The sequence below is a fragment of the Podarcis vaucheri genome (assembly GCF_965113315.1).
Source record: "Podarcis vaucheri genome assembly, chromosome: 15".
In the NCBI taxonomy this organism is placed as follows: domain Eukaryota; kingdom Metazoa; phylum Chordata; class Lepidosauria; order Squamata; family Lacertidae; genus Podarcis; species Podarcis vaucheri.
Genome location: NC_138753.1, coordinates 36133047 through 36159867, shown reverse-complemented (window position 1 = coordinate 36159867; position 26821 = coordinate 36133047). Strand labels below are relative to the sequence as shown.

The following is a 26821-nucleotide window of genomic DNA, read 5'->3' as shown; positions in this document are numbered from 1 at the left end:
ACAGGCCCCCTTTGTTCAGATGGGAGCCGGCTTCATCCAAACAAGCAGTCTCCTCCACACACATGGGGGGTGCGCAGAATCACAAACCAAGGACACCACCACGCTTTCCGAGCTGTGTGCCTGAATAGCCTCCTCCAGGTTAAAATTATAGATAGCGCACAGTTTCCATACAGAGGTGGTTGTTTTGTTTTGTTTTTTGCTTAGAAATACCTATAACAGATTCCTTTGCAGCATACTACGCAAGCTGCCATTCAGCAGCCTCTCCGCAGTATGCAAGCCAAACTATGTATACTCAGAAGTAAGCCCTAACAAATCCGTAGTGGCCTATTCACAAGTAAGTGGGGTTAGGATTGCAGCCTTGCCTACCTGGAAGCTGCTCAGAGGGGCTGGAGCAACCCAATCAGATGGGTGGCATACAAATAAAATTATTATTATTATTATTTCTGAAAAGGCCTCTTTTAAAAGCTGTGGGGCAGACGGGAATTCAACAGGTAGAAGCTTTCCCTGGTGTGCAAGTGTAGGGCTTGGGAAAGGTTCGTATATTTAATTTCTGCCTGCTCTGATCAGCATTTTTTAAAGTGACGGAGAAAGGAAGGTGGCTGTTATTAAATAGATGTATGCCAGCTGCTTTGCATGCAGAATCTTCCAGGTTCAGTCCTCAGCATTTACAGTGGTGCCCCGCAAGACGAATGCCTCGCAAGACGGAAAACCCGCAAGACGAAAGGGTTTTCTGTTTTGGAGGCGCTTCGCAAGAAGAATTTCCCTATGAGCTTGCTTCGCAAGACGAAAGCCCATAGGGAAATCTCCGGGGACCTCTTTTAAATGCTGGTGGTGGGGAGCAAAGCCTTCCCCCCCCCCCGGCCTTCAGAAGAGGTCCAGGAAGGCCGGCGGGGCCGAAAGGCTTTGCTCCCCACCGCCAGCATTTTAAAAGCAGTCCGGCATAGCAGGGAAGCGCTTCCCGCTATCGCGGACGGCTTTTGAAGGCAGGCGGGGAGGGGAGACTTTCGCCGCCCGCCGGCCTTCAGAAGAGGTCCTGGACCTCTTCTGAAGGCTGGCGGGGGGCAAAAGTCTTTGCCCCCCCTGCCTGCCTTCCCAAGGGCTTTTAAATCGCCTCAGACAGCGGAGAAGTCCTCCGCTGTCCCGGGGCGATTTTAAAATGCCGCCCGCCAGCATTTTAAGATCGCCCCGGACAGCGGAGAAGTCCTCCGCTGTCCCGGGGTTTTTTAAAATGCTGGGGGTGGGAAGAAAAGCCCTTGTCCCCCCCCCCAGCCTTCAGAAGAGGTCCGGGGACAGACTGTCCCCGGACCTGGTCTGAAGGCGGTTTCCCTAGGAACGCATTAATTGATTTTCAATGCATTCCTATGGGAAACCGTGCATCGCAAGACGAAAAACTCGCAAGATGAAGAGACTTGCGGAACGAATTAATTTTGTCTTGCGAGGCACCACTGTACAGGTATGACTGGGAATACTTGCCCTTGTCTGAAATCGTGGGAGAGCTGCTGCCAGTCTGTAGACCGTGCTGAGCTGGATGAACCAACAGTTGCCCTCAGTGTAAGAGAGCTTCTTCTATTCACCTGCGATAGGATGCTAAGAACTCCTTACTGTGTAATATTTCTGATTTTAATTAGTGTCATCAGCTAACACTAATGCAATGGCTGGCTGAGGTTTACCAAGCCAAAGACCCTTCCCATAGCGAGTCTTGGCAAGGTAAAGGTAAAGGTGCCCCTGACCGTTAGGTCCAGTCTTAGATGACTCTGGGGTTGCGGCGCTCATCTCTCTTTACTAGCCGAGGGAGCCAGTGTTTGTCCGCAGACAGCTTCTGGGTCATGACTAAGCCGCTTCTGGTGAACCAGATCAGCACACGGAAACGCCGGTTACCTTCCCGCCAGAGCAGTACCTATTTATCTACTTGCACTTTGATGTGCTTTCGAATTGCTAGGTTGGCAGGAGCAGGGACTGAGCAACGGGAGCTCACCCCGTCATGGGGATTTGAACCACAGACCTTCGGATCGGCAAGCCCTAGGCTCTGTGGTTTAGCCCACAGTGCCACCCGCGTCCCTTCTGCAAGTCTTGGTAATGTGTTATAATTGCCTGCACATAAACTTTAGAAGGAAGTGCTGGAGGTGGGTTATAATATATTTTGGGTGTAGATAGATATAGATATGGATATGGATATGGATACATATTTAGAGAGAGAGCATCTTTATAGGTGGTACACATGGGTTTTGCCCCCCGCCCAATCAGTTCTAACCACAACAGCCCTTTGGGGTAGGTTAGGTTAAGAGATGCTGACTTGGCCAAGATTAGCCAGTGAACTTCATGTCTTAGGGCAGGGGCAGGAGATTTGAACCCAGTTCTCCTCCGTCCTTGCCAAGTAGCCAACGTACATCACATTGTAAAACTCTTGTGCCATTCATTCGTCATGTGCTTTCCTGCGGCAAGCCTGCACAGTGTGTGACTCACCAAACCAAATGCTGCCCGCTAGCCATTGATTATGGGCTGCTAGGTGCTGGAACATCTATTTTTACTTCGTGCCAGTGAAAACAAGAGACACAGGGATTGTTTACCCGGCTCCTTCTGGGTCGTTTTATATGGCTGGCGACCTGCGCATCTCAATTCGTAGACCACATTTGCCCTGCAATAACACTCTCTATAGGTCTGGCCAGCTTCTTGGGGAGCCAGTTCTGCAGGAAGGGAGCAACCACCATGAAGGCCCTGGGTGTTGCTTCAGAAAGTGTAATCATGGGTAGGCAAATTAAGGCCCCTAGGGCTGGATCCGGCCCAATCGCCTTCTAAATCCGACTTGTGGATGGTGTGGGAATTAGCATGTTTTTACATGAGTAGAATCTGTCCTTTTATTTAAAATGCATCTCTAGGTTATTTGTGGGGCCTGCCTGGTGTTTTTACATGAGTAGAATGTGTGCTTTTATTTAAAATGCATTTCTGGGTTATTTGTGGGGCATAGGAATTCGTTCACCCCCCAAAAAAATTTAGTTTAGCCCCCCCCCAAGGTCTGAGGGACAGTGGACCGGCCTCCTGCTGAAAAAGTTTGCCGACCCCTGGTGTAGACCTCTTGAGTTTTCTCAGGAAAACTTTAATGCATGTATGTAAGTACATGTATGTAAGTATGTAAGGAGCGTCTCCACCCCCATCGTTCTGCCTGGACGCTGAGGTCCAGCACCGAGGGCCTTCTGGCGGTTCCCTCACTGCGAGAAGCCAAGTTACAGGGAACCAGGCAGAGGGCCTTCTCGGTAGTGGCGCCCGCCCTGTGGAATGCCCTCCCACCAGATGTCAAAGAGAACAACAACTACCAGGCTTTTAGAAGACATCTGAAGGCAGCCCTGTTTCGGGAAGCTTTTAATGTTTGATGTATTATAGTATTTTAATATTCTTTTGGAAGCCGCCCAGAGTGGCTGGGGAAGCCCAGCCAGATGGGCGGGGTATAAATAAATTATTATTATTATTATTATTATTATTATTATTATTATTATTATTATTAAAGGAGGTGGACCTGACCTGTTTAAGGCAGGGCTGAGAAACCTGTAGCACTTCAGTTGTTGCTGGACTCCCAGCTTCCCATCAGCCCTGACCAAGCATGATCAACAGTCAGGGGATGATGGGAGTTGGAGTAGCGTCGAGCCAGGGTGGTGTAGTGTATGACCCGAGTTCAAATCCTCACTCAACCATGAAGCTATCTTGACTGCCTTGCTTTACTCTTTCTCTACTTAACCTTCCTCACAGGGCTGTTGTGAGAATAAAATGGGTGGGTGGGACGAAGGAAGCTGGGGTGGGGAGCCTTGGCCCTCTAGGCATTGCTGGACTACAGCTCCCTTCACCCGAGACCATTGGGCACACTGTATAGGGCTGATGGGAGTTGGAGTCCAACTAGATCTGACGGTTAACCACCACTGACGTGTTCACGTTGGGTGGAAGCTCAGTAATCAAGCCACAGACTCTTATGAACTTGAACATTTGGGGAAGGGTGAGGGAATCTCATGAAAGCTCATTCGCCTACTCTCAGTTCCCAGCTAGATTTCTCACCATCAACAATTCCATCTAAGGAGCATCAGGCTTGGATTTGTTTACTGTCACCGGGCTCATCCTTGGCCCTAAATCCTGGGACAGGGCATCCTCTTTGTTTGAGAGGAAAATGAGAACATGCAGGGGGCATCAGACGCCATATCCTCTTGACACCACCTTCTCATCAAGATCTTCTCAAAACCTTCTCATCAAGAGTGTAACTGCTGCCATAACGCTAAGCCAAACCATGGTTTACTGCAGAGCAGAGCAGAATCTGCACGTTTTCTTGTTCACACTAAACAATGGTTTGGCTCAGCGTTGTGCCCAAATTGAACCAGTGCGTTGCCCCCACCTCCCGAACTAGACTAGTGATCGATGGGTGGTTGTAAGTCTCTGAGAGGTTCAAGAAACTGAAGGGGGCCACGCTCCCCCTCCCCATCTCCCGGCACATGTCCTCAGCTCTAGCAACCAAAGGCAATCTCATCCCTAAAATCAGGCCAAAAATCAGACAGATTTAACTGGGTCAGGATAATCTGTCTCGTCCATGAGTTCCGGATTCAGGACAGGACTCTGCTCTTGTGCTTATAATAGCTGTGTTATGTTTAGAAGGGATAATTTTCTGCAGATAGAGGTCCTCCACACACCAAATACTGCAAGGCAAATTGCCAGAATTCTTCCTTCTCCCATCTACTTAAAGAACACAGCCCCCTACTTAAAGAAAACAGCATGCTCTTGTGGTCAGTAGCCTAGAAACTGCACATGGGGTTTCCCCCCTGCAGCTGCTTCTTGTACTTTTAACCTTAACCAGCCCATTAGACAGAGCAAAAAGGGAGTAGCCACCTAAATACACATATAGGAGGGAGCAGGGGAACTCATTGTCACATGATTACAGGTAGGGATAACAGCCACAGAAGGCAAGGGTTATTTAGGTGTCTGAGGCTGAGCAAACACTTGAACTGATACTCCGAAAGAGTGATAGTATCAACTATTGCTTTTCCTCAAAGCAAACAGAATATTCCTTACGTTCTAGTATATAAACCACCCATGCAGAGCAGCAGAGCCTGTTTGCTTTAATGCGTAACCCACACCCACTTGAATTCTGTTATGTATGTAAGTGTTTATTTTAGGTTGCATTTATATTCCACCTTTTTCTCCAGGGAGCTCAAAGTTGCACACATTGTTCTCCTCCTCCTCCTCGGTTAATCTGCACATTAACCACGTGAGGTGAGTTAGACTGAGATGCAGTGATTAGCCCAAGGTCACCCAGCGAGCTTCATGGCAGAGTGGGGATTTGAACCCTAGTCTCCCAGCTCCTAGTCTGACACTCTAACCACTACACCCCACTGTCTGTGTTATGCTATGTGAGAAAGTGGAGGGAGCCAATACCTCCCTATGATGTAAATCCAGATTTATTTATTTTTGTGAACTGCAACACCCACCACTCACCACTATGGCCAGTGCTTGGGGCTGATGAGAGTTGTAGTACAACATCACGTGGAGGCAAAAGGTTGACTACCCCCGGAGCAAATTGTTCAGCCGTGATCTGGGGCAGGGGTGGGAAAACACGGCTTCCAGATGCTGTAGACTCCTGCCTGCTCCAGGCAGCATAGCCAATATCATCCCTGACCATTGGGCCACGCTCACTGTTAGAAACTCAGATGATATATAAGCTAGGCGCCAAATGGCTCCTTAATCCAGGGTTACCGTCATCAAAAACGGAATGTCTAGTTGCCATGTTGGGGCCAGACGACTCAAAAGGCTTATTTTTCAATATGACTTTTTGGTTCCTGAAATTCATTCTGATGGTGCAGATAAAATATCACGGATAGAATTCTACAGGAAGTGTTACTAGTGTAAGGAAAAAAGTCAGGATCCAAGGATCTCCAGGCGTACACCTCCAGATGGTGGAGACATCAGGCGCATTCCTGGCACCTGGGCATCTTCACTTGGTCACAAGTGGCCCATAGCCAGGAGCAAAATGCGCCTGGTGAATTTCAAATGCTGGGGAATTCAGCTTAGGAAGGACGGATGATCTTCCATTTAAAGCCACAAGGTAATGATGAAGCAAGAATTTCAAAGCATCTTATGTATCCCATGTAGAGTGCGTTGGCTCAGGGGCTGAGCACTTGATTTGCATTGCAGAAGACCCCTGGTTCAGTCTGCTACACGTGCAGCCAAAAAAAGGACCTTCAGCTCTAGGACTGGAAAACGCCTCTCTGCCTGAGACCATGGAGAAGTTCTGCCGGTCAGAGTAGACAAGGCCAGGCTAGATGGGCCCAGTGGCTTCGTGCTACAGTTACTCACCAATATGGCATAAGCAAAATAACCACATTCTCACGTCACTTCCAGATTTAATCTAAGCAAGGTAAAGGTAAAGGTACCCCTGACCATTAGGTCCAGTCGCAGACGACTCTGGGGTTGCGCACTCATCTTGCTCTATAGACTGAGGGAGCCGGCGTTTGTCCGCAGACAGTTTCCGGGTCATGTGGCCAGCATGACTAAGCCACTTCTGGCAAACCAGAGCAGCACACGGAAATGCCGTTTACCTTCCCGCCAGAGCGGTACCTATTTATCTACTTGCACTTGGACGTGCTTTCGAACTGTTAGGTTGGCAGGAGCTGGGACCGAACAACAGGAGCTCACCCCATCGTGGGGATTCGAACCGCCGACCTTCTGATCGGCAAGCCCTAGGCTCTGTGGTTTAACCCACAGTGCCACCCGCGTCCCTAATCTAAGCAAAAGCAAGTACAATTCCTATGGACTACATATGAAAACTGGATATATACACACTTAGGGGTTTTTTATTTTAAAAAAAACTCTCGTTGCTTACTCTTGTTGCAAAATGGGGGGGGTAGAGATGCAAGGAGAGGTCACCTGTTGCTTGGACTGGAGATCAGGAGAGGTCACCCCTTCCCTTAGGCTGCAGCAGAAGGAGAGAATGGAAGCTGAGAGATAGTTGCTCTCAATTCTCCTGCTATCTCCTAGCAGTAGCCTCACACCACCTGACCTGTTGCCATTCCTTCTGGTCTTTATAAGAATTGTAGCTTTAAAAAACTGGGTCTTAAAGCTTGCCTGTTCTGTTTTCCTAGCTCTCCCTTTCTCCTCCCACCCCTTTTGTGTCATTAGATTGAAAGCCTGAGGGCTTGAGCTCTCTTGTCTTTTGTTGATCTGTAACTTTTGGGCTGAAGAGCAGGGTAAACATGCTTTCAAGATCCTAGAGATGATGTCCCCTGGCCATGGTAGGTCTGGATTGCCTTTCAAAGCTGTTAGGAAGAGGGCATTTTCACCAGATGTGGCTTTTTGCATCAACAGCACTGTAGTGGCAGAAGAATTGGCACTTGACGAAACCACCTGTTTCTTAAAGGTTCTCAAATTGTGATGCTAGCAATCGTGAGAGAAACAACACAAAATACTTTTTCTAGTTTCTGGCCAGTTAGATTAGGCCAGCTTAACATATATACTATGGCTTACCCCCTGTTCTAATCATACCTACCATAGACCTGTTGAAATGAATATGTAATGAATACTCAGAGTAGACCCATCAAAATTGGTGGACCTAAGTTTGCCATGTCCATTCATTTCATTGGGTCTAAGCAGAGGAAAAGTTAATTACATACAACCCTACTGCCTGCAATCACACCACCAACTTAAGGAACAGCATGGCTGTCTACGCTCTTTAAGTTACTCTTTGACAACATTTAAGTTATTCATGTCAACATAGACATGAGTCTCTGCAGTGGAAATACCTGGGAAACTGGAATAAATGCAGTAAGAATAAGTAAAAAGTAAAACACGCCCGCCCACAGCACTCACTCTGCAAAGAGTTTTGTTTTCTTACAAGGCTTCATTGTTAGGCAGTGAGCAATGTTTAAAAGGCATGCATATATATACATTTTGGATTAATAGGTACTTAAGCACATTAAGTAGTTCAGTTACACAAGACTTTTAATGCCTATTTTCCCCATATTTTGGAATTAGCTGTTTGGTAGTACAAGTAGGTTAAACCACAGAGCCCTAGGACTTGCTGATCAGAAGGTCGGCGGTTTGAATCTCTGCGACGGGGTGAGCTCCCGTTGCTCGATCCCTGCTCCTGCCAACCTAGCAGTTCGAAAGCACATTAAAATGCAAGTAGATAAATAGGTACCACTCCAGCAGGAAGGTAAACGGCGTTTCCGTGTGCTGCTCTGGTTTGCCAGAAGTGGCTTAGTCATGCTGGCCACATGACCCAGAAGCTGCATGCTGGCTCCCTTGGCCAATAAAACGAGATGAGCGCCGCAACCCCAGAGTCGGTCACGACTGGACCTAATGGTCAGGGGTCCCTTTACCTTTTACCTTTAGTACAAGTGTATTGAGAATGGAGGGCCCTTGTCTCCCAGCTCTTTCATCACACACAGTAATTAAAAGAAGAAGAAAAAGCTGCCGTGTTGTGTCATCTCATCTGCTACCTTTTATAATTTGATTAGGCAAAACAAATGCCCCTGTTTCTCCCCTTCTTATTTCTTGGTACCTGGAATTAACCACGGGCAACACTTAAAACTTTAGCTGACGCAAACATTCATACTGCAAGTAAATAAAAGCCAAACTCAGAAAATTCTGCTCTAAGGTTTAAGGTGGGAGAAATAAGAGACAATATTGAGGTTCATTAATTAAATAAAACACAGGAGGTGTAATGAGTGTTGGGGAACATTTTCATGTCCTTAGGATGAATATGATTGCATCAGATCAAAAGTTGAATATTGGCCTGTATAGGGAGCTATCTATTGACTTGCTTCTGATGACGAAGACCTTGCAGATAAACTAAGATACCACACCGGGTGCAAAGGATGGGTGGGCTCCAGCAGTAATTAATAATTATGCAGAAGAGATTAATTTTGACAGATGTAGGTTTGTTGAGAAAAAACTGCACAACCTGAAATCACTCTCTTCTGCAGAGTTGCTGAAAAGTACAGATGCCGTGTCCTCCGCCTGCATCTGCAAAGTAATTCTAGCTCAGTGGTGGAGCCCGCTATGCTTTATAGAGAAGTTGCCAATTTCAGTCCTCCAGTTAAAAATTTCTTAGGTAGCAGATGAGAGGAAAGATCTCTCTGACTTTGCGTTTCTTCTTAGACTACTCCAGTTCTCTGTAGCATCTGAATCAGAAGATGCTGTGTATGTGCCAAACTGATGTCTGGGTACAGTCATGGGCAAGATGAGGCTGATAAACTTCAACTGAATCCTGCCTTATGGATAGGTGGATTCCAGATCCAGGAATTAGGTTGTGCACCAACTACCCTAGCACCTTGTTCAGAAGCTGTAAAGATAAAGGGACCCCTGACCATTAGGTCCAGTTGTGGCCGACTCTGGGGTCGTAGTGCTCATCTTGCTTTACTGGCCAAGGGAGCTGGCATACAGCTTCCGGGTCATGTGGCCAGCATGACTAAGCCGCTTCTGGTGAACCAGAGCAGCTCATGGAAACGCCATTTACCTTCCCGCTGTAGAGATACCTATTTATCTACTTGCACTTTGACGTGCTTTCGAACTGCTAGGTTGGCAGGAGCAGGGACCGAGCAACGGGAGCTCACCCCGTCGCGGGGATTTGAACCGCCGACCTTCTGATCGGCAAGTCCTAGGCTCTGTGGTTTAACCCACAGCGCCACCCGCATCCCTCCTGTAGCTAATGCAAAAAACAGCTGCTAGAGTGCTTAGTGGGACACCTAGCTTTACACATTACCCACGTGTTGACAGATCTACGCTGGCTGCTGCTGACCTCTGCTACTGCCAGATTCAACATTTTCTTGTTGACATGTAAAGCCCTATACAACCAGGGACCAGATTGCCTAGCAGATCACCTCCCCCCAATGCATGCCGGGCTGATCATTTATGATCTTCCCAAGGAGACCCTGCTGGACATTGCATGGGCTTATTTACAAGGCTGGCCTTAGAGCAGAGATGAAGAATCTGTCCCTTCAAATGATGAATTACCGCTCCCTCACCATTGGCCATGCTGGCTGGATTTGATGGGTAGTGGAGTCTTAACAACATCTGGGGGTGGTTCCCCATTACTGCCCTAGAGCCTGAGGGGTCGCTTCTAGTCAGAGCAGCAAACAATAATACGCCACATTGGGGGTGGGGGATCTCCAGACATGGCCCACCAGGGATCCCAGATTGATCTGCACGACTATTTCCCCCATCATATGTGAAGTCAGGTTTGGGACAGGTGCTGACGCAGCTTCGAAGGAACAATCACGAGCGTAAAGTCATCTCCCAATTGTTCCTTTGCTGGGAGGGGGAAGAAGTTTCCCCAGTTTTCATATCTGTAAAAGAACAGCACAGGGCTGCTTGCAAAAGGGCTTTCAAACAGCCCCATGCTGCACTTTGAAGTCCCAGCATTTGTAGCTCCAAAGTGCAATGTCACCTGAAGTGATTGACAGATGGGTGACTCTGTCCAGCTGTGATAGTTGGGGAGATAATGATCTGGCCCAGCAGCCAGAAAAGGTCTCCCCACCTCGGGCTAAAGGGACAAATAGTCAGCTTATTGTGCTTTCTGTGTTCCCCTTGACACCAAGGCTTCAAAGGGCCTATTTTCCACCTTCACTTCCCATCATTTGTGAATTGGGAAGTCCCTAGTTGGAGTCTTAGTCTCTGTTGTGAACTTGATGTCTGACTGTAGACCTGTCTGTAGCCTGGTGGTTGTTTTTGCAAGGCGATTCTTAGGTTTACAATGAGAGCAAGGTGGGATCCAATGGGTGGAAATCTCAGGGAAGCAGATTTCAACTTGTCATTAAACTTCCTAACAGCAGGAACTGTCTGACAGTGGAATCACCTTTGCTGGAAATGCTTGTTCAGAGTCTGGGTGGCCGTCTGTTAGATGCTGTAGTTGCAAGATCCTTGACTAAGCAGAAGACACTGAGTAGATGGCCTCCCAAGAGATCAGAGAAAGGAGAAAAATTGATTTGAGTTGCTAGCAACACCCATCATTACAGCATCTCTTTATTATCACAGTTTCCTTCCATGATTAATCCCCTTCTAGGTAAATCAGGGGTGACACTACCAAGGCCCCATCTGAACAAAACATTTAAAGCATCATGATACCACTTTAGCAGTGTGCAAATGATTTTGGTCTAAGGTTTTGATCCTGTGCACGCTGAATTGAAAGTAAGCTTCTCCATTGAACTCAGTGGTGCTTACTTCTGAGTAAACATGCATTGGGAGTTGTTGTGTTGTTAGCATTGTGTTGTTAGCTATACTAGATAGAGTAGAGAGGTGGAGGTCAGAACAAGATCCCACGGTGCAACGGTGCATGCTGGGAGAAAAAGGACACAATGTCCTTTGGAAATATTCAATCCAGCAGCTTTCCAGTTCTAGCTGTAACCAAAATCCTCCAGTCCCTTGTAAGGCACAGGGCAGACTTAAACCAAACAAAACACCACAACAGTCGTGTGCCGTCGTTTTTTATTAGCAAAGCTGGAGATGAATTTGAAAACCGCAAGATGGGTGAAACAGAATTGCGTTTTCTTTTGTTTTAGGATTAAAACAAACAAACCATACACAACAATAGTGGATGTTGGTCATGGAGGGATTTGGGATTATATTTCAGTACCGAGGGCTGGGGGAAACCCACACCGGCCGGGAGGATTGGCCTGGGAGATGATCCAGGAAGCCCTCTCTTTGCTTTCTCTCTTCTCTGTTTGGCTGTGTATCTCTCGCTCCTTCTTTTCCTGGAATGTCAGGGTCAGGGGAGAGGCAAGCTGTGTTTTCCTACAGCAGTCCTCTCCTGCTCTGCCTGCTCCAGGGCTCGCTGCCTCCTTGTGCATTGGACACTGGGCGGTGGGAGGGGACGGTGTGTGTTGGGGGGGGGCGAGAGCCGGGCGCTCCTGGGTGCTGCTTCTTCCTTGTGGTCGGCTGCTGGCTGGCTCCTTGCAGCTACAGGCGGCTGAGCCGATCGAGCGGGACGTGCTGTTCCAGAGTCCTCCTGACGGCGCTGGGGCCTGGGCAGCCGGCGAGGGGGAGCGGGTGCAGTAATGCGATGACACTGTGTCACTGTTGCTGTGGAGAGCTGCTCCACCTTCTTGGCAGGGTGACCATTCTTGCAAGAGAGGATTTGCCCCCTCCTATGCAATAGTTGTGCATTAAAAAAAGAAAAGACTTAAAAACAAAAAAGGAGTTAATATTACTACCGACAGCTTTTATCACATTGGAGCTAATGCGCCCTCTTTCTCCTCCCCGCAAGACACACTTTCTGCACAAAGGGGCAAGAGTTCTGTCCTTGGTTCTTGAGAGTTCATCTTGCTACATTGCCCTGTGACCATAAGAGAAGCATCTAGGGAAAAGATCTGCGCCTTGCCTTGCTTTTAAGTTCTGATCCGCAAGTGATGCCCCCACTCCTGAACCTTGGGAATTGTAGTTTCCTCCTCACAGCTGCAATTTCGAGTCACCTTAACAAACTGCAGTTCCTAGAAATCTTTGCGGTAAATTACAGGTGTATTGGATGTGCTTTGAATATATGTTGTGGGTCTGCCGGGTGAGTTAGCTGAGCATCAATGGCAGTTCATTTGATTTGATCCGATCAGGCGAGGGCTATTTTCTGGACCATGAGCAGGGGCTTTCTTCCTTGTTCTAGTGCGTGGGTAGGCAAACTAGGGGCCGGATCTGGCCCAATTGCCTTCTAAATCTGGCCCCGGACAGTCCAGAAACCAGCATGTTTTACATGAGTAGAATGTGTGCTTTTATTTAAAATCCATCTTTGGGTTATTTGTGGGGCATAGGAATTCGTTCATTTCCACCCAAAAATATATTCCAGCCCCACGCCCCTCCCCAAGCTCTGAGGGAATAAGGGAATTTCCCTTTAAAAAAGGGGAAAGTTGACAGCTATGGGCCGGCCCCCTGCTGAAAAAGTTTGCTGACCCCTGTTCTAGTGTGTGGTGGGCCTGGGGAGGAGGGTGAAAATTGGGAGACCTGCCAAACTGGAGGCTTCTTATCTCTGCTCTCGCCAGAATACCATTTTCATACAAACCACCCCTCTTGCTTCAGTCAAAAGGAGCCATCCATTTTCCCTGGGCGGAGGGTTGGGTTGCGCCCTCATTTATATCGCAGTGCCAGTAAATGAGGACCCACTTCTGGTTTTCAAAATTGGCCTTCAGGTTTCTGTTCATATTGGCAGGGGTTTTCCTGTTTTCTTTTAGAAGTAAAGGCTAGCTTTCCCCACCCCACCCCAACCAAAGGAACGTCAGTTCCACCCGAAAAGCAGCAAAACAAAAACAAAAGTTTCATTTAGTTAAATTAAGCTAAATGGAAAGGGTGCCAGATTTAGAGCGCAGAGCTGCTCAGCTCGGGTTATAAACAGCTGTGCTACACTTTGGACTTGAGAAATATTTGTCTCCAATTAGCTCTGTATTGGCTCTTCCCCCCTAGGATTAAGCCAGTCTCTACCTGGAAAAGAATCTTATCTGAGCTTTATTCCTGACGTGACATGGCTGCTTCAGTGTACTGTGCCTGATCTTTTCCTCCAAGAAGGGAAAAGACCATTTGTCAGTGATGCAGTTTTTAATGTGAGCCAAGCTTTGGCTTCTGGGTGGGTTTCCGCTAATGGGGCCTGTTAGCGGAAGCCGCGCACAAGGACTTCTGCTTGTGCAACGGGGGCATCCCCTCTCTGCCTCCTCCAAAACTGGTTCAGGGTGGTTGGGGGAACTCTCAAGACAGCACTGGGAGGGAGGAGAGGAACTCGGCCCAACGAGGGTAAAGCAAATCCTCCAGATTAAGCACATGGAGAACACCCGGGCAGTGGCGTAGCGTGGGTTGTCAGCACCCGGGGCAAGGCAAGTAATTTGTGCCCCCTAACCCGTGGATTTGCGCCCCCTAACCCTAACCCCCAGATGTTGCGCCCGGTGCAGCTGGCCCCCCCTGCACCCCCCACGCTACGCCACTGCACCCGGGAACTGTAGTTTGTTAAGGATGCTGGGGAATGTAGCTCTGTCAGGTCAGCACCCTGCAGTCAGCAGAATTCTTTGAGGGACATTGCGATGTCGTGACTGTTAACGTGGTTTAAGAGCGCTTGCAATGTGCGGTGTGGAGGCAAACTGAGATTAACGTTTATGTACCACTCAACATTTTTAATACTGAGTTTAGTCTAATAGCGGCAGGGTTACCTTGGTCACCCTGAGAGCCCACCAACACCAGAGTGTGTGAGTCATAGCAAGTTGTGTTTTAGTGCAAATCTAAGCCTTACCTGTGGAACTCCTTCCCACCTGAGATTAGACAAGTACCCTCCCTGCAGAAGTTTAGAGGCATGACCAAATCTTCCTTGTTCAGGCATTTCAAGCTATGATAATTTTAATTGTTTCGTTGTCCCATTTCGTGTGGATTGTTTTTACGCACACCGCTTAGAAATGTGAATCATGAAGCAACATATAAATATCTTAAACCAACGAGGGGATCTGCCACATCCATACTTCTGGTTCTCAGTTTCTGCTTTTATTAAAATGTGGATAGCAAAGCTTTCCACTTTACCGTTTCCTTTCTAAACGTGCACAACTTCTTAAGCGGCATCCTTTCTTGTCATGGTCTAGGATTACGGTTTTTAGGGCAGGAAGTGTGTTTGGGCAGCGGAGGAAGGGAGTAGACTTATTTTTCTAACTGCCTCTTATTTTCAGGACGGGTGGGGAGAATCAGAAAGGCCTGACTTTTGCTCAGCAACTTTGCACAGCTAGCTAAGATGGCCAATTCATCTTGAAACCACTTAGGAGCTGGAGCCTCCGTGCGCTTGATTGGTTTGTGAAAGAATTTGCAGAAGCAATGGGGTTGTTTTTTTAATCATGATGAAAAAGCCTTGGGAAGCATCATGAAAACCCAACTTTCATCTCGTACAAAGCACAGCAAAGCAGACATTTCCCTTGATGCCCATCTTGTAGGCATGTGGTTGTATAGCTTTTTACCGGAGTGAGTGGCTTTTTGAAGAGGGGGGTAAGCCAATATATATAATCTGCCTCCAATTATGTAAATGCAGTTTTGGTTCATTACTATTGCACTGTTTCCAGTGCTTGCGCATCCTCCAGTCTTGTAGAGCAGGAATACTCTGTTGAGGGCCACATTCCCTTGGGAATCATCTGTTGGGGGCCGCACACTAGCAGTGGTGAGCTAAAAGTGAGGCTATCCCTTTTCTTTCTGTTGGGAGTTGTAGTTCAGCGGCATCTGGACAGCCAGAGGTTTTTCAACACACCTGTTCCATAGGGTACATTAGGGAAATGGCTGCATCCAGTGCTTTTTTCCTAAAAAAAAATGTTTAGGCGTACTCTCATTTTGACTCAAGAAAATCACCATTTTATAGTTCAAATCGGGGAAAATAAATACAGTAAATGGACAAAAGCACAAAAATTCACAAAATGTCTAGGGATATGTGTACCCCTGCGCACCCCCCCAAAAAAGTACTGGCTGTATCTCTTCGATGGAGCACATGCTTTTGTGTGCAATGAGCCTGGTCCAGCCCCCCCCCCCCCCACTTTTTGGGCATGACAGCACCATGGTGACAATTGTCACCACTGTAGAAGCCCGAGGCAAGCGCTTTCGTCTCCTTCCATATCCATTACCTGATGGCACTGATGGCTCTGGCACATGTGTATCTTGCATTTATCAATTAACTGGCAAAACACTCAATAAATGCAAGATACACATGGGATGGGAACTCTTGAACTGTAGCTTAACTGTTTCCCATCATTTTAGTCTGAAAGCTTGTAGTTTTTATTTTAATTATTTTTGTGAAACGGAAATGGAAATACAAAAAACACTTATCATTGATTTATTGGGTTGTTACCTCGTTCTTCCTCCAAGAAGCACATAGGGGTTTTCCCACCCCTTTCTTTACAATTCTAGGAGATAGAGCCAGCCACTATTTTGGCATGCAGTTGCTGGGGATGGGGTTGCCAACTGATCAGAAGAAAAAAACCTGGCAGCTTGACTTTTAACCGCCACTTGTTCTGCAGGAATCAGCAGATGAACTTTCTCGTGCCAAGGAGTTGTGTTATTATTACCTGTCTATGGGTTAAATCTGTGGATTAAGGAATTGGTTGGCAGCGGTTGTTGCTTAAGTATTAGCAAGTATACTAGCCACAGGCAAGCCAGTGAATGGCAAATTACAATGTAGGCTGGTAGATTTTCTCCTCTCCCCACCACCCAATAGCAGAAGCACTACATAGTGTTCTTGCAAAATGCCTCAGGCACAACTGCTGGAAAGCACCGTATTTTTCACTCTATAAGACGCACCTAGTTTTTGGAGGAGCAAAACAAGAAAAAAAATATTCTGAATCCCAAAAGCCAGAACAGCAAGAGGGATCGCTGCGCAGCGAAAGCAGCGATCCCTCTTGCTGTTCTGGCTTCTGGGATAGCTGCGCAGCCTGCATTCGCTCCATAAGACGCACACACATTTCCCCTTACTTTTTAGGAGGGAAAAAGTGAGTCTTATAGAGCAAAAAATACCGTATTTCTGAACTAATTTCATCTCCCCACCCCAAACAAACAAACAAAACAAAAACCCACTTAGGCATGAATTCGATTTGTGCTTTTTCTCTTTCTCCTTTCATTTCTTTGGTGGGCCAGGATGCAACCCAGAACCCAGGAAGGAGATAAAGTCTTTTCCCTTGCAGCCCCCGTGTCCAGACTGGTCCTTGCCTCTTTTCCTGCTGTGTGCTCTTGCTCTCCCGGCCACTGAACACCAAAACTGGCTCAAAGCATAGCAGTATGACAGCGTCTCTCTACTTCTTCCCGAGCTCCACCCTTCTGACCAACCATCCTGCATCACTTTGCAAAGACTGAGCATCTTTCTCGTTTTAATGTCTGGGGAAGCGGGACTTGTGTTCACTCCCAGGTGAGGCAGTGGCTTTGTTTGGGGGAAATTTGGGTTCAAAGTGACAGTGGGGAGCTGGTGTCGGATTATATGTCCTGGTAGGCTCAGAACTTAAGGTCCTTTGCACGTGCAACCTTTGCTTGTTGGGGGTTCGTATATGAAACTTACATCCAGCTGCTCCTGGATGCAAAAAAAAAGTGCAAAAGGGGGGGAAATGTGGATAACACAAAATCCTAATTTCAAGTCCTGCTTTGAACCAGCTGAGACCCTTCTGGGTGCCTGGAATTTGTTGAGCCTTTATAGCTTAGCATATACCGTATTTTTCACTCTATCAGACCACAAGACGCACCTAGTTTTTGGAGGAGGAAAACAAGAAAAAAATATTCTGAATCTCAGAAGCCAGAACAGCAAGAGGGATCGCAGTGCAGTGAAAGCAGCAATCCCTCTTGCTGTTCTGGCTTCTGGGATAGCTGCGCAGCCTGCATTCGCTCCATAAGACGCGCACACATTTCCCCTTACTTTTTAGGAGGGAAAAAGTGAGTCTTCTAGAGCAAAAAATACGGTACCCTCAGATTCAGGAATAGGCAATTTGCGGTCTTCCACATGTTGTCTGACTTCAACTCGTACCATTCCTGGCTGGGCTGAAGGACCTTGGGATCCCAGCAACATCTGGAGAGCTCAGATTCTTTGTTCCTTGGCCTCAGTATGCTTAACGAACTACAGTTCCCAAAATTATTTTGGGGAAAACCCACAACTGTTTTAAATGGTATAATACTGCTTTAAATGTATAGTGTAGATGGAGCCCTTCAATTTTGTAATTTTTTTTGCACTCCATATATCTAAGAGTCACTGTCCTGCACGCACTCTCTGCTTCATCTGCATTGCTGGTTAAGCGTTTCTTTCTTAATAAAGCATGTGTGAATATGCACTTTAATTGCAATCCTCCAGATACATAGAGCTGACATCCCATAATTTACTGCAAAAACAAGAGGAAAGGAAGTCTAGATGTACAAAATCCTGATTTTATTAGGCTCGGCGCATTTCAGTCAGAATCTACACCAGGGGCATTGTACGTTTATATGAGATGCCTAGCAGTTGAAATAGATTGTTGATAAAGTGTGCATAAAGAGGCAAAAGTGTGTAGCGAACAATAATACTACTACAACAATAATAATACTACAATACTACAAATACTAGCGAACAATAATACTACAAACTATGGAAAAGGGCAGCAGTCGAATGAAACATGCCAGAATTGAAGTTTGATTCTGTCACTCAAAACAAACACCGCCAACATTGGCAGGAAAACCTCCTCTCCCCTTTCCCTAAAACAAACAACCAATTCAGCTGAACTGACCCTGCAAAACAAAAACATTCTGCTCTCCAAATGTTCCGTTGAAAAGTAATTCCTGAAGCTAAGCCCAGAGTAGTCTCTTTATTGCTTGGTCCCCATTATGAATGTAAGATTTAGAACTGTGTCTGAATTAGGCCATCTTAGCTGCCCCTCTCCCTTTGTAGCATTTTCCTCTTCAAAGTCACTTTTCCAAGCTTCTTTGAAATCATAGGCTTATGAGAGCTTTTAGGTGCATTTTGTCAATAGGGATAATTCTCATGTTGCAACAACACATTCCCTAATACATGCGCACATGGGAGGTGTTTTTTATTATTATTTTTTAAAAAAACTAATGAAAGGGTTAACTTCCCTGTCTGGCTAGTTGTGTGTTTGAGGCTTGTAACCCTGTTATGAGAACGCTTGTTTCTCAATTCAGTGGCACAGTTTTGGGAGTCACAGTTTACTTGCAACAAAACATTTGGAAAACACAACACTGTAAGCCTATAATGGCTTACCATGAACACATAGCTCACTCCTCCGTGGTTGCAAGATGGAGCAGCAACCTATGTTCCACATCCAAATCAGGGTTCGTGTCGTTGTTTTGCTCCAGGACCATGGTTTTATAAAACCGAGGTTCGTTCTTCGCTTCTCAATCATTGTTTGTTTGAGAGGAACAAATCACAATTACCCCGTTTTGATATTAACACTAAACCAGGGGAAGGGAAGCAGGTGTGATTTGTGAGTTCATGGGAAACCATTAACTGGGGCTTGCCACAGTGTGTGAATGCACAGTTCTCTTGAATTGTGTGGGATTTCTTCCTCAGGAGAAAGGCACCCTATCATAATGTACGGAGTACGGGCAGCCGTTTTGAGATAATGCGTGTTTGTGTGTGTTGGGTAATGAGAATGCAGTTTTAATTCTGGTGTGATTTATATATTTTAGCTGCCCCTTTCCATTGTTTGTATAACTGTTGTATGTCTCATGTTTTGCCTCTTTTTTCAAAGAACTTCAGTGGATATATACAGTGTAATTTACTGTTCATAGAGAGTGGGGGTGTCTTTCAATGCTCTATAGGTGAAAAAGAGAACTGGGCTTCTGCACCTTTAATTGCTGTGAAGAAGAAAGAATTGTGTCTGTTCCATGATAATTAAAGTTGCAAGAGCACCCCTGTTCACTTTTGTATCTGGATACTGTAGTGCTTAACTCTTCTATTCCCTTTACCCATTGTAAGTGATTTGCTGACACAATAAATGAGATCTATCCCGCCAACAGATACAGTGGTACCTTGGGTTATATACGCTTCAGGTTACGTACGCTTCTGGTTACACACTCCACTAACCCAGAAATAGTGCTTCAGGATAAGAACAGAAATTGGGCTCCGGCGACGCGGTGGCAGCAGGAGGCCCCATTAGCTAAAGTGGTGCTTCAGGTTAAGAACAGACCTCCGGAACGAATAAAGCACTTAACCTGAGGTACCACTGTATCTGCTGCAGCCTGCACCCCCGAAAAGCTCCAAATGCAGATGGGGACCCCTGTTCAGTTTGCATTCTCCCCCCCCCCCCATTCCTACTTTTTCATACCCCTGAAAATGATTTATTTTGTTGGTATGTTTTTGGTTTTTTTAACCTGCCTTTTTTTAAAAAATCACAGCAGCTCACATAAAATAGCAATCAGAGCCACTTAAGGCCATTTAAAAGCATCCAATTAAAACATCAAACGAAAAAACCACCAGACAAACCCCCCCCCAAAAGTCAGCCGGGGGAGCGTGCAGACAGTACCCGGTCTTAACAATATTAGCAATTAGCCAGCCCCCTCGAAAGCAGAAGAAATAAAAGTGTTTTTGCCCTTCTCCTAAGAGACAAGAAGGGGGGGGGGAGGGAGAGAGAGAGAGGTTAGCTTGGCAGGGTTCCTGGGGCAGGCCTCCCTCGCCTCCCCTCCCTCAAATGCATGAGTAAATGAGGGGCCTGTTGCTGGGCTTGCTCCCAACCATTTCCCCCTCCCTGGCTCTCAGGCTGATTCCACTGACTCCTCTTTCACCCAGCAGATGGTGGAATGGAATGTCCCCACTCCTCTCTCTCTCCCTGCTCCCTTTGCTGGTGGAAACTTCCTTCCCTGCCCCAGGAAAGGCGTATGCTCAGAAGGTCCCAGAACATCAGTGGCTGGAGAACACCATCGGGAGCGCAGAACGCTTTCCTGGTTGGTTCTCCATCTCTCTCTGGTGGAACGAATAGTGAGAAGCAGCCAGAGGTGGCAGTTTCTCCCTTTGGTTTGGTCCCCAAACGAAAAGCTGCCTCTGCTTTTTGGTCCCCCCCAAAAGAGAGGCAGCTGGGAATAGGCTCTGTAATTGGCCCTGTCCTGGAACAGGTGTCAACAACCAGCACCGTAGGAGCAGAGGTGGCTTTTTTTGACTTTGCCAACCCTCCTCTTCACTACCATGACCTAGAAAATGTGGGGTGCAGGCAAGAGATTCCCAGCTCCTAGCTGAGGGCGCTCGATTCACTCATGCTCCCCACACCTACCTTTTCTTCCTTCAGAACAGGATCCTTAAAACCTTGCTGGAGCGGTTCTTGCCAAACATGCTTTCGTATCTCTCTCAGCAGTCCCAACAATACATTCCCATAGCCTAAAACCTACAAGCAAAGAGGGAAAAATAAGCTGAGCTAGGCCGGGACGCTGTCCAGAACTGAGTCTCCCCTTCTTTTTGACTCTCCTGTATGGCTGACCTCAAGGAAGTCACCTGGTGGGTGGTGTGCCTCCCTTTCCCAAGCGCAGAGCAAAGATTTTAGCACATGAACAGGGCTGGTATCAGAACTCAGCATGGTTGGGAGCCCACTGAAGCCCATACCTCAGTTGGGTGGGCCCCGCAGCCAACCCCTGGAGCATCTAGGCTGAGCTCCAGCTCTCTTTATCTTAACCAGGGTTTCCCAAACTTGGGTCTCCAGCTGTTTGTGGACTGCAGTTCCCATCATCCCTGACCACTGGCCCTGCTAGCTAGGGATGATGGGAGTTGTAGTCCAAAACCAGCTGGAGACCCAAGTTTGGGAAACCCTGCTCTAGACCTTGGGACTCGGCCCAGGCTACTCTCCTTCCCGGATTACGCTCCTTAGTAGCTGTGCTTCACTCCTGGCGTGCTTTTGCTTGGCGGGAAAGGGACCTTGAACTGTGATGATGCCTCTTAACTAGCCTCTGGGGTTGCAGCGCTCATCTCACTTTATTGGCTGAGGGAGCCGGCGTGCAGCTTCCGGGTTTGTGGCCAGCATGACGAAGCTGCTTCTGGCAAACCAGAGCAGTGCACGGAAACGCCGTTTACCTTCCCACCGGAGCGGTACCTATTTATCTACTTGCACTTGGACGTGCTTTCGAACTGCTAGGTTGGCAGGAGCAGGGACCAAGCAACGGGGGCTCACCCTGTCGCGGGGATTCAAACCGCCAACCTGATCGGCAAGCCCTAGTGTTTTTACCTATTACCACAATCATCCTCCACATATTCAGGACTGAGAAGGGTGGGGGGTTGTGCCCACCATGACTTCAAGCAGGCTGTAAAGCTTATACTGTTAGCCTCTGCATCCTAGTATTGTCTATTCTGCTTGCTTCCAGACGGGGGCTGTTTTCAGTTGGGATTCAGCCACACACCGATAAATTCAGGTTGTGCAATTCAAGCTGAGTTGGAGGACTCTTGCACAGCAAACCTGCTTCCACCAAGATTTGGATAAGGAAAGTGATGGAGAACCCGCACTGGGACGTTTGGGGGGAGCGATTGCATTGTTTCACCAGTACCTCGCAAATTCGGATTGAATGCTCTCGAAAAGCCAAAGTCGGCTGATCTCCCTGCTCAAAAGAAACCTTTGCTAAACCTGGGAAGCGCCCCAGCGGGCTGGCTGTGGTTCTTCAAGGTCTCCTGGCAGAGATCCTTTTCAGCTGCGGATTCAGGAGTTGGAACTGGGGACTCGCTGCCTCCAAAAACACGTGCAGCCTCGCATGGTTACGGGTCACCCTGTCCCTCTAAAAGGCAGCCACCCACTGCCCCCGTGTTCTGTAAAAGGGCAAGCTGCTTCGCAGGCCGAAACGAAGGAAGTAACACACGCCCGGTTCCGTTTCCCGAGCAGCAAGGGTCGTGATGGGGCTGGCCGTGTTCACAGGACAGAGGCAGCGTGTGGCTGGCCGGCGTGCTGCCTTGGCCGGCTCAGAGTTGCGTCTGTCTGGATGCTGCGCGGACAGCAGAGAGTTAATCTGGTGTAACTAGGCCAGCCCTCCAGTCCGCGCCTGCCAGGACCTTGTTTTGCCATATCTGGGCAGTACGCCAAGTTCCTTCTGGCCGCTGTATAAAGTTGACGTAGTCAGAGCGAAAAGCCTCTGCTGAACAAATGCGACCACTTCCCCTCCGGAAAACTGGGAGCAAGCTGAGGGGGGGGGGGGAGAATGTCATTGGGGAGGGTGCAAAACTCCCATTGGCTGGCTGGCGGTTTACCTGTGCAGCACAGAAATCAAGTGACCTGCTATCTAAGGTGGAGAGACTTCTCCTGATCTGGAACGAAAAGGCTAAAAGGCATCTGCGGGGAGAGGACACCAGGTTTTGCCACCCACTTGTGGCCTTGGCTGTCTGAGGATAAGAGTGTACATAAGGACACAAGGCATCTCTGGGCTGTATCATGGAGGCAGTGCTTGTCCGTACCTTATTTCCAGAGAGGCAGCCATGTTAGTCTCTTGCAGCAAAGTCTCTTGCAGTCTCGTGGCACCTCAAGGACTTGGGCCCCATCGGCACTATATATTTAAAGCCATATCCTATGGCACGACAACATTGCATTTTGTGTTTTTTTATTTATTTGTTGGATTTATATGCCATTCTTCAAAAAGTTCTCAGGGCAGTTCACAAAATAGAAACATGAGATAAGAGCACAACGAGGGGTGCAAATGTGAACAAAATATTGGGGGGCCCAGGTAAGCATAATCGTAATCGATCACATAACCCTAACCCTTTTGAATGTCCATCCACTTTAGAGGGTCCCCAGACCCCTAAAATATTGTATGGGGGGGCTAAGCGTTGGCTCCTATGAGCACAACAATAAGGGGGCCAAAGATAAACCAGAACGTGTGAGAAATTATGGGATTTCAAGATGGATGAAGCAGTGTGGCTGCCCCCCCAAAAAACTTTGGCAGACACACACAGTCTTCAACGTGGGATCACATGTCACAACACTGATAGCTTCCTGAACGCAAATCATCCTGAATGCGCAATAAAAATTATGTCCGGAGAAGTCCTCTGTGCACCCAAGGCACAGAGCTACAATTGCAGAGTTGGTTTAACAATCAATCCCTCTTTGCAGGGAGCTGTAGCAATTGTAACTCTGTAAGGGAAAGAGTGGGACGCGGGTGGCGCTGTGGGTTAAACCACAGAGCCTAGGACTTGCCGATCAGAAGGTTGCCGGTTCGAACCTCCGCGATGGGGTGAGCTCCCGTTGCTCGGTCCCTGCTCCTGCCAACCTAGCAGTTTGAAAGCACATCAAAGTGCAAGTAGATAAACAGGTACCGCTCTGGCGGGAAGGTAAAGGGTGTTTCCGTGCGCTGCTCTGGTTCGCCAGAAGCGGCTTAGTCATGCTGGCCACATGACCCGGAAGCTGTACACTGGCTCCCTTGGCCAGTAAAGCAAGATGAGCGCCGCAACCCCAGAGTCGGCCACGACTGGACCTAATGGTCAGGGGTCCCTTTACCTTTAAGGGAAAGAGGGGCCTCCTAACAATTCTCAGCACTCTTCGGGGGACATCATGACTGTTTAAAGTAGCACCATAGTACTTTCAATATGTGGTGTGGATGTAGCCTCAGACTAAGGCAGTGTTTCTCAGACTTGGGTCTCCAGCTGTTGTTGGACAACAGCTCCCATCATTCCTGACCTCTGGTTCTGCTAGCTAGGGATGCTGGGGGACCCAAGCTTGAGAAACACTGGACTTAGAGGTAAACTTGGGCTCACATGAAACACGCTGAATGACCGAGGAACAGTCTCTCTCTTTCCCTCTCTGCTGGGCAGAGCTATAGGACACCCTGGTGGGTTGCTTTGGGAAGCAGCTGGCGGTGCCTTGCGTATCTGTCACTGTGTGAAGGGCAGATCGTCTGCCTTGTGAAGAGAAGTTCCCAGGTTCTGTCCCTAACATCTCCAGGAAGCGCTGGGAGAGACTCCTGCCTGGTCAATTCTAAACTAGATGGACCAATGTTCTGACTCAGCATGAGGCAGCTTCCTCTGTCCCTATGTATGTTTTGCTTCTTGAAAGACCGAGGGCTGAGACGTAAAGTGGATTTCATGTGGAACATCAACCTGATCTAAGTCTCTGTCCTAGGCTTTCCTCACTAGTTCTTCAGGCAAGACGAGCTCAATTGCCTTGAGGAACACCTTTTGATTTATTACTGTGGGTCAGCTTGCCCTGACCTGAGAGTGTTCCAGCCACCAATCTTAGCCCGATTCCTCTTGCATGCTGTCTGGGAGAACATGCTTTTAATCTCTCTCTTTCTCTGTTTCTCAATAGCCCAACTAGAGCCGTGACACTGAAGAGGCTACTTGCTCCTCGCATTGGTGTTTCATTGGAAGATCCTACTCCCAACCCCGTCGCCTTTCTGTAGCCAATGAATTCAATGAACCCAATGAAACCATCGCTCCCGCCCACCCCACATGGGTACGTATGGCCAAGCTGGCCACACAAGTCCGCATTCCTTCATCCACCTCTCTCTCTGTCTTACCCTTGGGAATAAACGGAGCCCGGTGTATTCTGCACAACAAAGAGGCATCCTAAATGGATAGGTGATTGAGATGCTATGTAGCTCAGAGATAGAGCCCCGGCTTTGCATGGAGAAAGTCTCGTGATTTCAACCCTTGATATCTGGAAGTGAAAACAAGAGCCCTTGCCCTCTGACAATCGGAATTTTGAAGATACGTTGCACCTGAACATGGAGGTTCACTTTACCTAACATAGTGCACACCCATTTACCGTATTTTTCGGCCCATAAGACGCACCGGCCCATAAGACGCACCTAGTTTTTTGGGGGGGAAATAAAGGGGGGGGAAATTATTTTCCCCCAGGTGTGCTGCGCTAATCCCGAAGCTTGGGGCATGCGGAGCTCAGCACGCCCCAAGCTTCTGGGTGCCGGCAAGGTCTCCGCTAGCCGTGGGAGAGCCGCGCGGCTCTCCCAGGGCTAGCGGACAGCTGCGCTAATCCTGAAGCTTGGGGCGTGCGGAGCTCAGCGCGCCCCAAGCTTTTGGGTGCAGGCTAGCTCTCCGCTAGCCCTGGGAGAGCTGGGTCTCCCACGGCTAGCGGATAGCTTCCTGAAGCCTGGAGAGCGAGAGGGGTCGGTGAGCATCGACCCCCCTCGCTCTCCAGGCTTCAGCGAAAGCCTGCATTCGCCCCATAAGACGCACACACATTTCCCCTTCATTTTTGGAGGGGAAAAAGTGCGTCTTATAGGGCGAAAAATACGGTATGTTGTAGCCTCTGAGCTACAACAGGCGCATGTGCATTCACTCTTTTATTCCCCCCTCCTGCGTAAGCACCAGTCCTGCGTATTCTTGCTCTGCTTTGGCCTGCTTACCCGCTCTTCCCGTGGTCCAGCAATCCCCACCTGCCTCCTGCCAGGCTTTTCTGCCACTTCCCTAAAGGCTCCTAATTAAAACCTTGTGCGTTGTTTGTTGCTTTTCCTAGTGATGGTTCATATGCCTACGAGTCAGTTCCTTGGCAACAGAATACCAATCAGCCTGCGGGATCTCTCTCAGTGGTAACCACAGTGTGGGGAGTCAGCAACACATCCCAGAGTCAGGTACCTTCCGCATTCTTCCAAAATGATGGGGTGGGGTGTCTGGGCTGCGTGTTTTCGGCCATCTTGGTAATCAGTCCCTAAAACGGGCGAGGAAACTTTTTTACCCCACTCCAAGGACTGCATTCCCTTCCAGGAAAACTTCTTGGGGGGGGGCACAAGGGAGGGCAGAAGCTAAAATGGGCAGAGCAATGAATGCAGATTTCACCTTTCAGACAAGTGAGTGGTACATTCCATGCAGGCAAAAGAGGGTGTGGCCTGAGGAGAGGGGGTGTGGCCTGAGGTGAGTCTCAAGGGCCAGACAGAGAGGCCTGGAGGGCCAGAGGTTCCCCAGCCCTGCCCTACAAGACTACACTGCCATCAAAACTGCCTAGTTAACCTAATGATACCTAGCAAGCTAGCTAGCTAGATGATAGAATACTGCCTTATACCCGGAAGTCTCAGGGCAGTTCACAGAACAAAATAAAAATATTAATAATAAAAATAAATTAAACCACAAAATATATAATCAAAATAAAAACAATAACACCCCTCCCCTCAGAAACCCACATTTTAAAAGGACATAGGATGTCAGGGAATACAATGACAGTGTCCGTTCTAGTTTGTTTTGCCATTTGTGGGCTCCTTTGGCAAAAAAGCCTCCCTGAGTAGTCTTACCTCCTTCATGTTGCTGCTGCCCATTTGCTTGCCCTGCCCCTCTGGGGCCTGCCCAGAGGGAGCTGGCAACATGAATGGAGGCTGTCGTTCCTTCTTCTCACTCCTGTCTCTGCTTACGGGTCTGGAGATGGCAACAAGCAGCCAGATCAGGGGCAGTGGCTCCAGGGGTTGGCAGTGGGCCCCTTGCCAGGCCACGGATCTT

General features: G+C 48.1%; 1 protein-coding gene across 1 annotated transcript in view; it reads left to right on the top strand.

The window, feature by feature from the left end:
- The window catches only part of ZMIZ2 (zinc finger MIZ-type containing 2), a 108647-nt gene that overhangs the window by 48194 nt on the left and 33632 nt on the right, over positions 1–26821 (top strand). The window contains exons 2-3 of the mRNA XM_082200279.1: positions 24684–24830; positions 25851–25965. Coding sequence (XP_082056405.1) covers positions 24781–24830; positions 25851–25965 — 165 coding nt within the window. The 5' untranslated portion in view covers positions 24684–24780. The remainder of the gene's footprint in view (positions 1–24683; positions 24831–25850; positions 25966–26821) is intronic.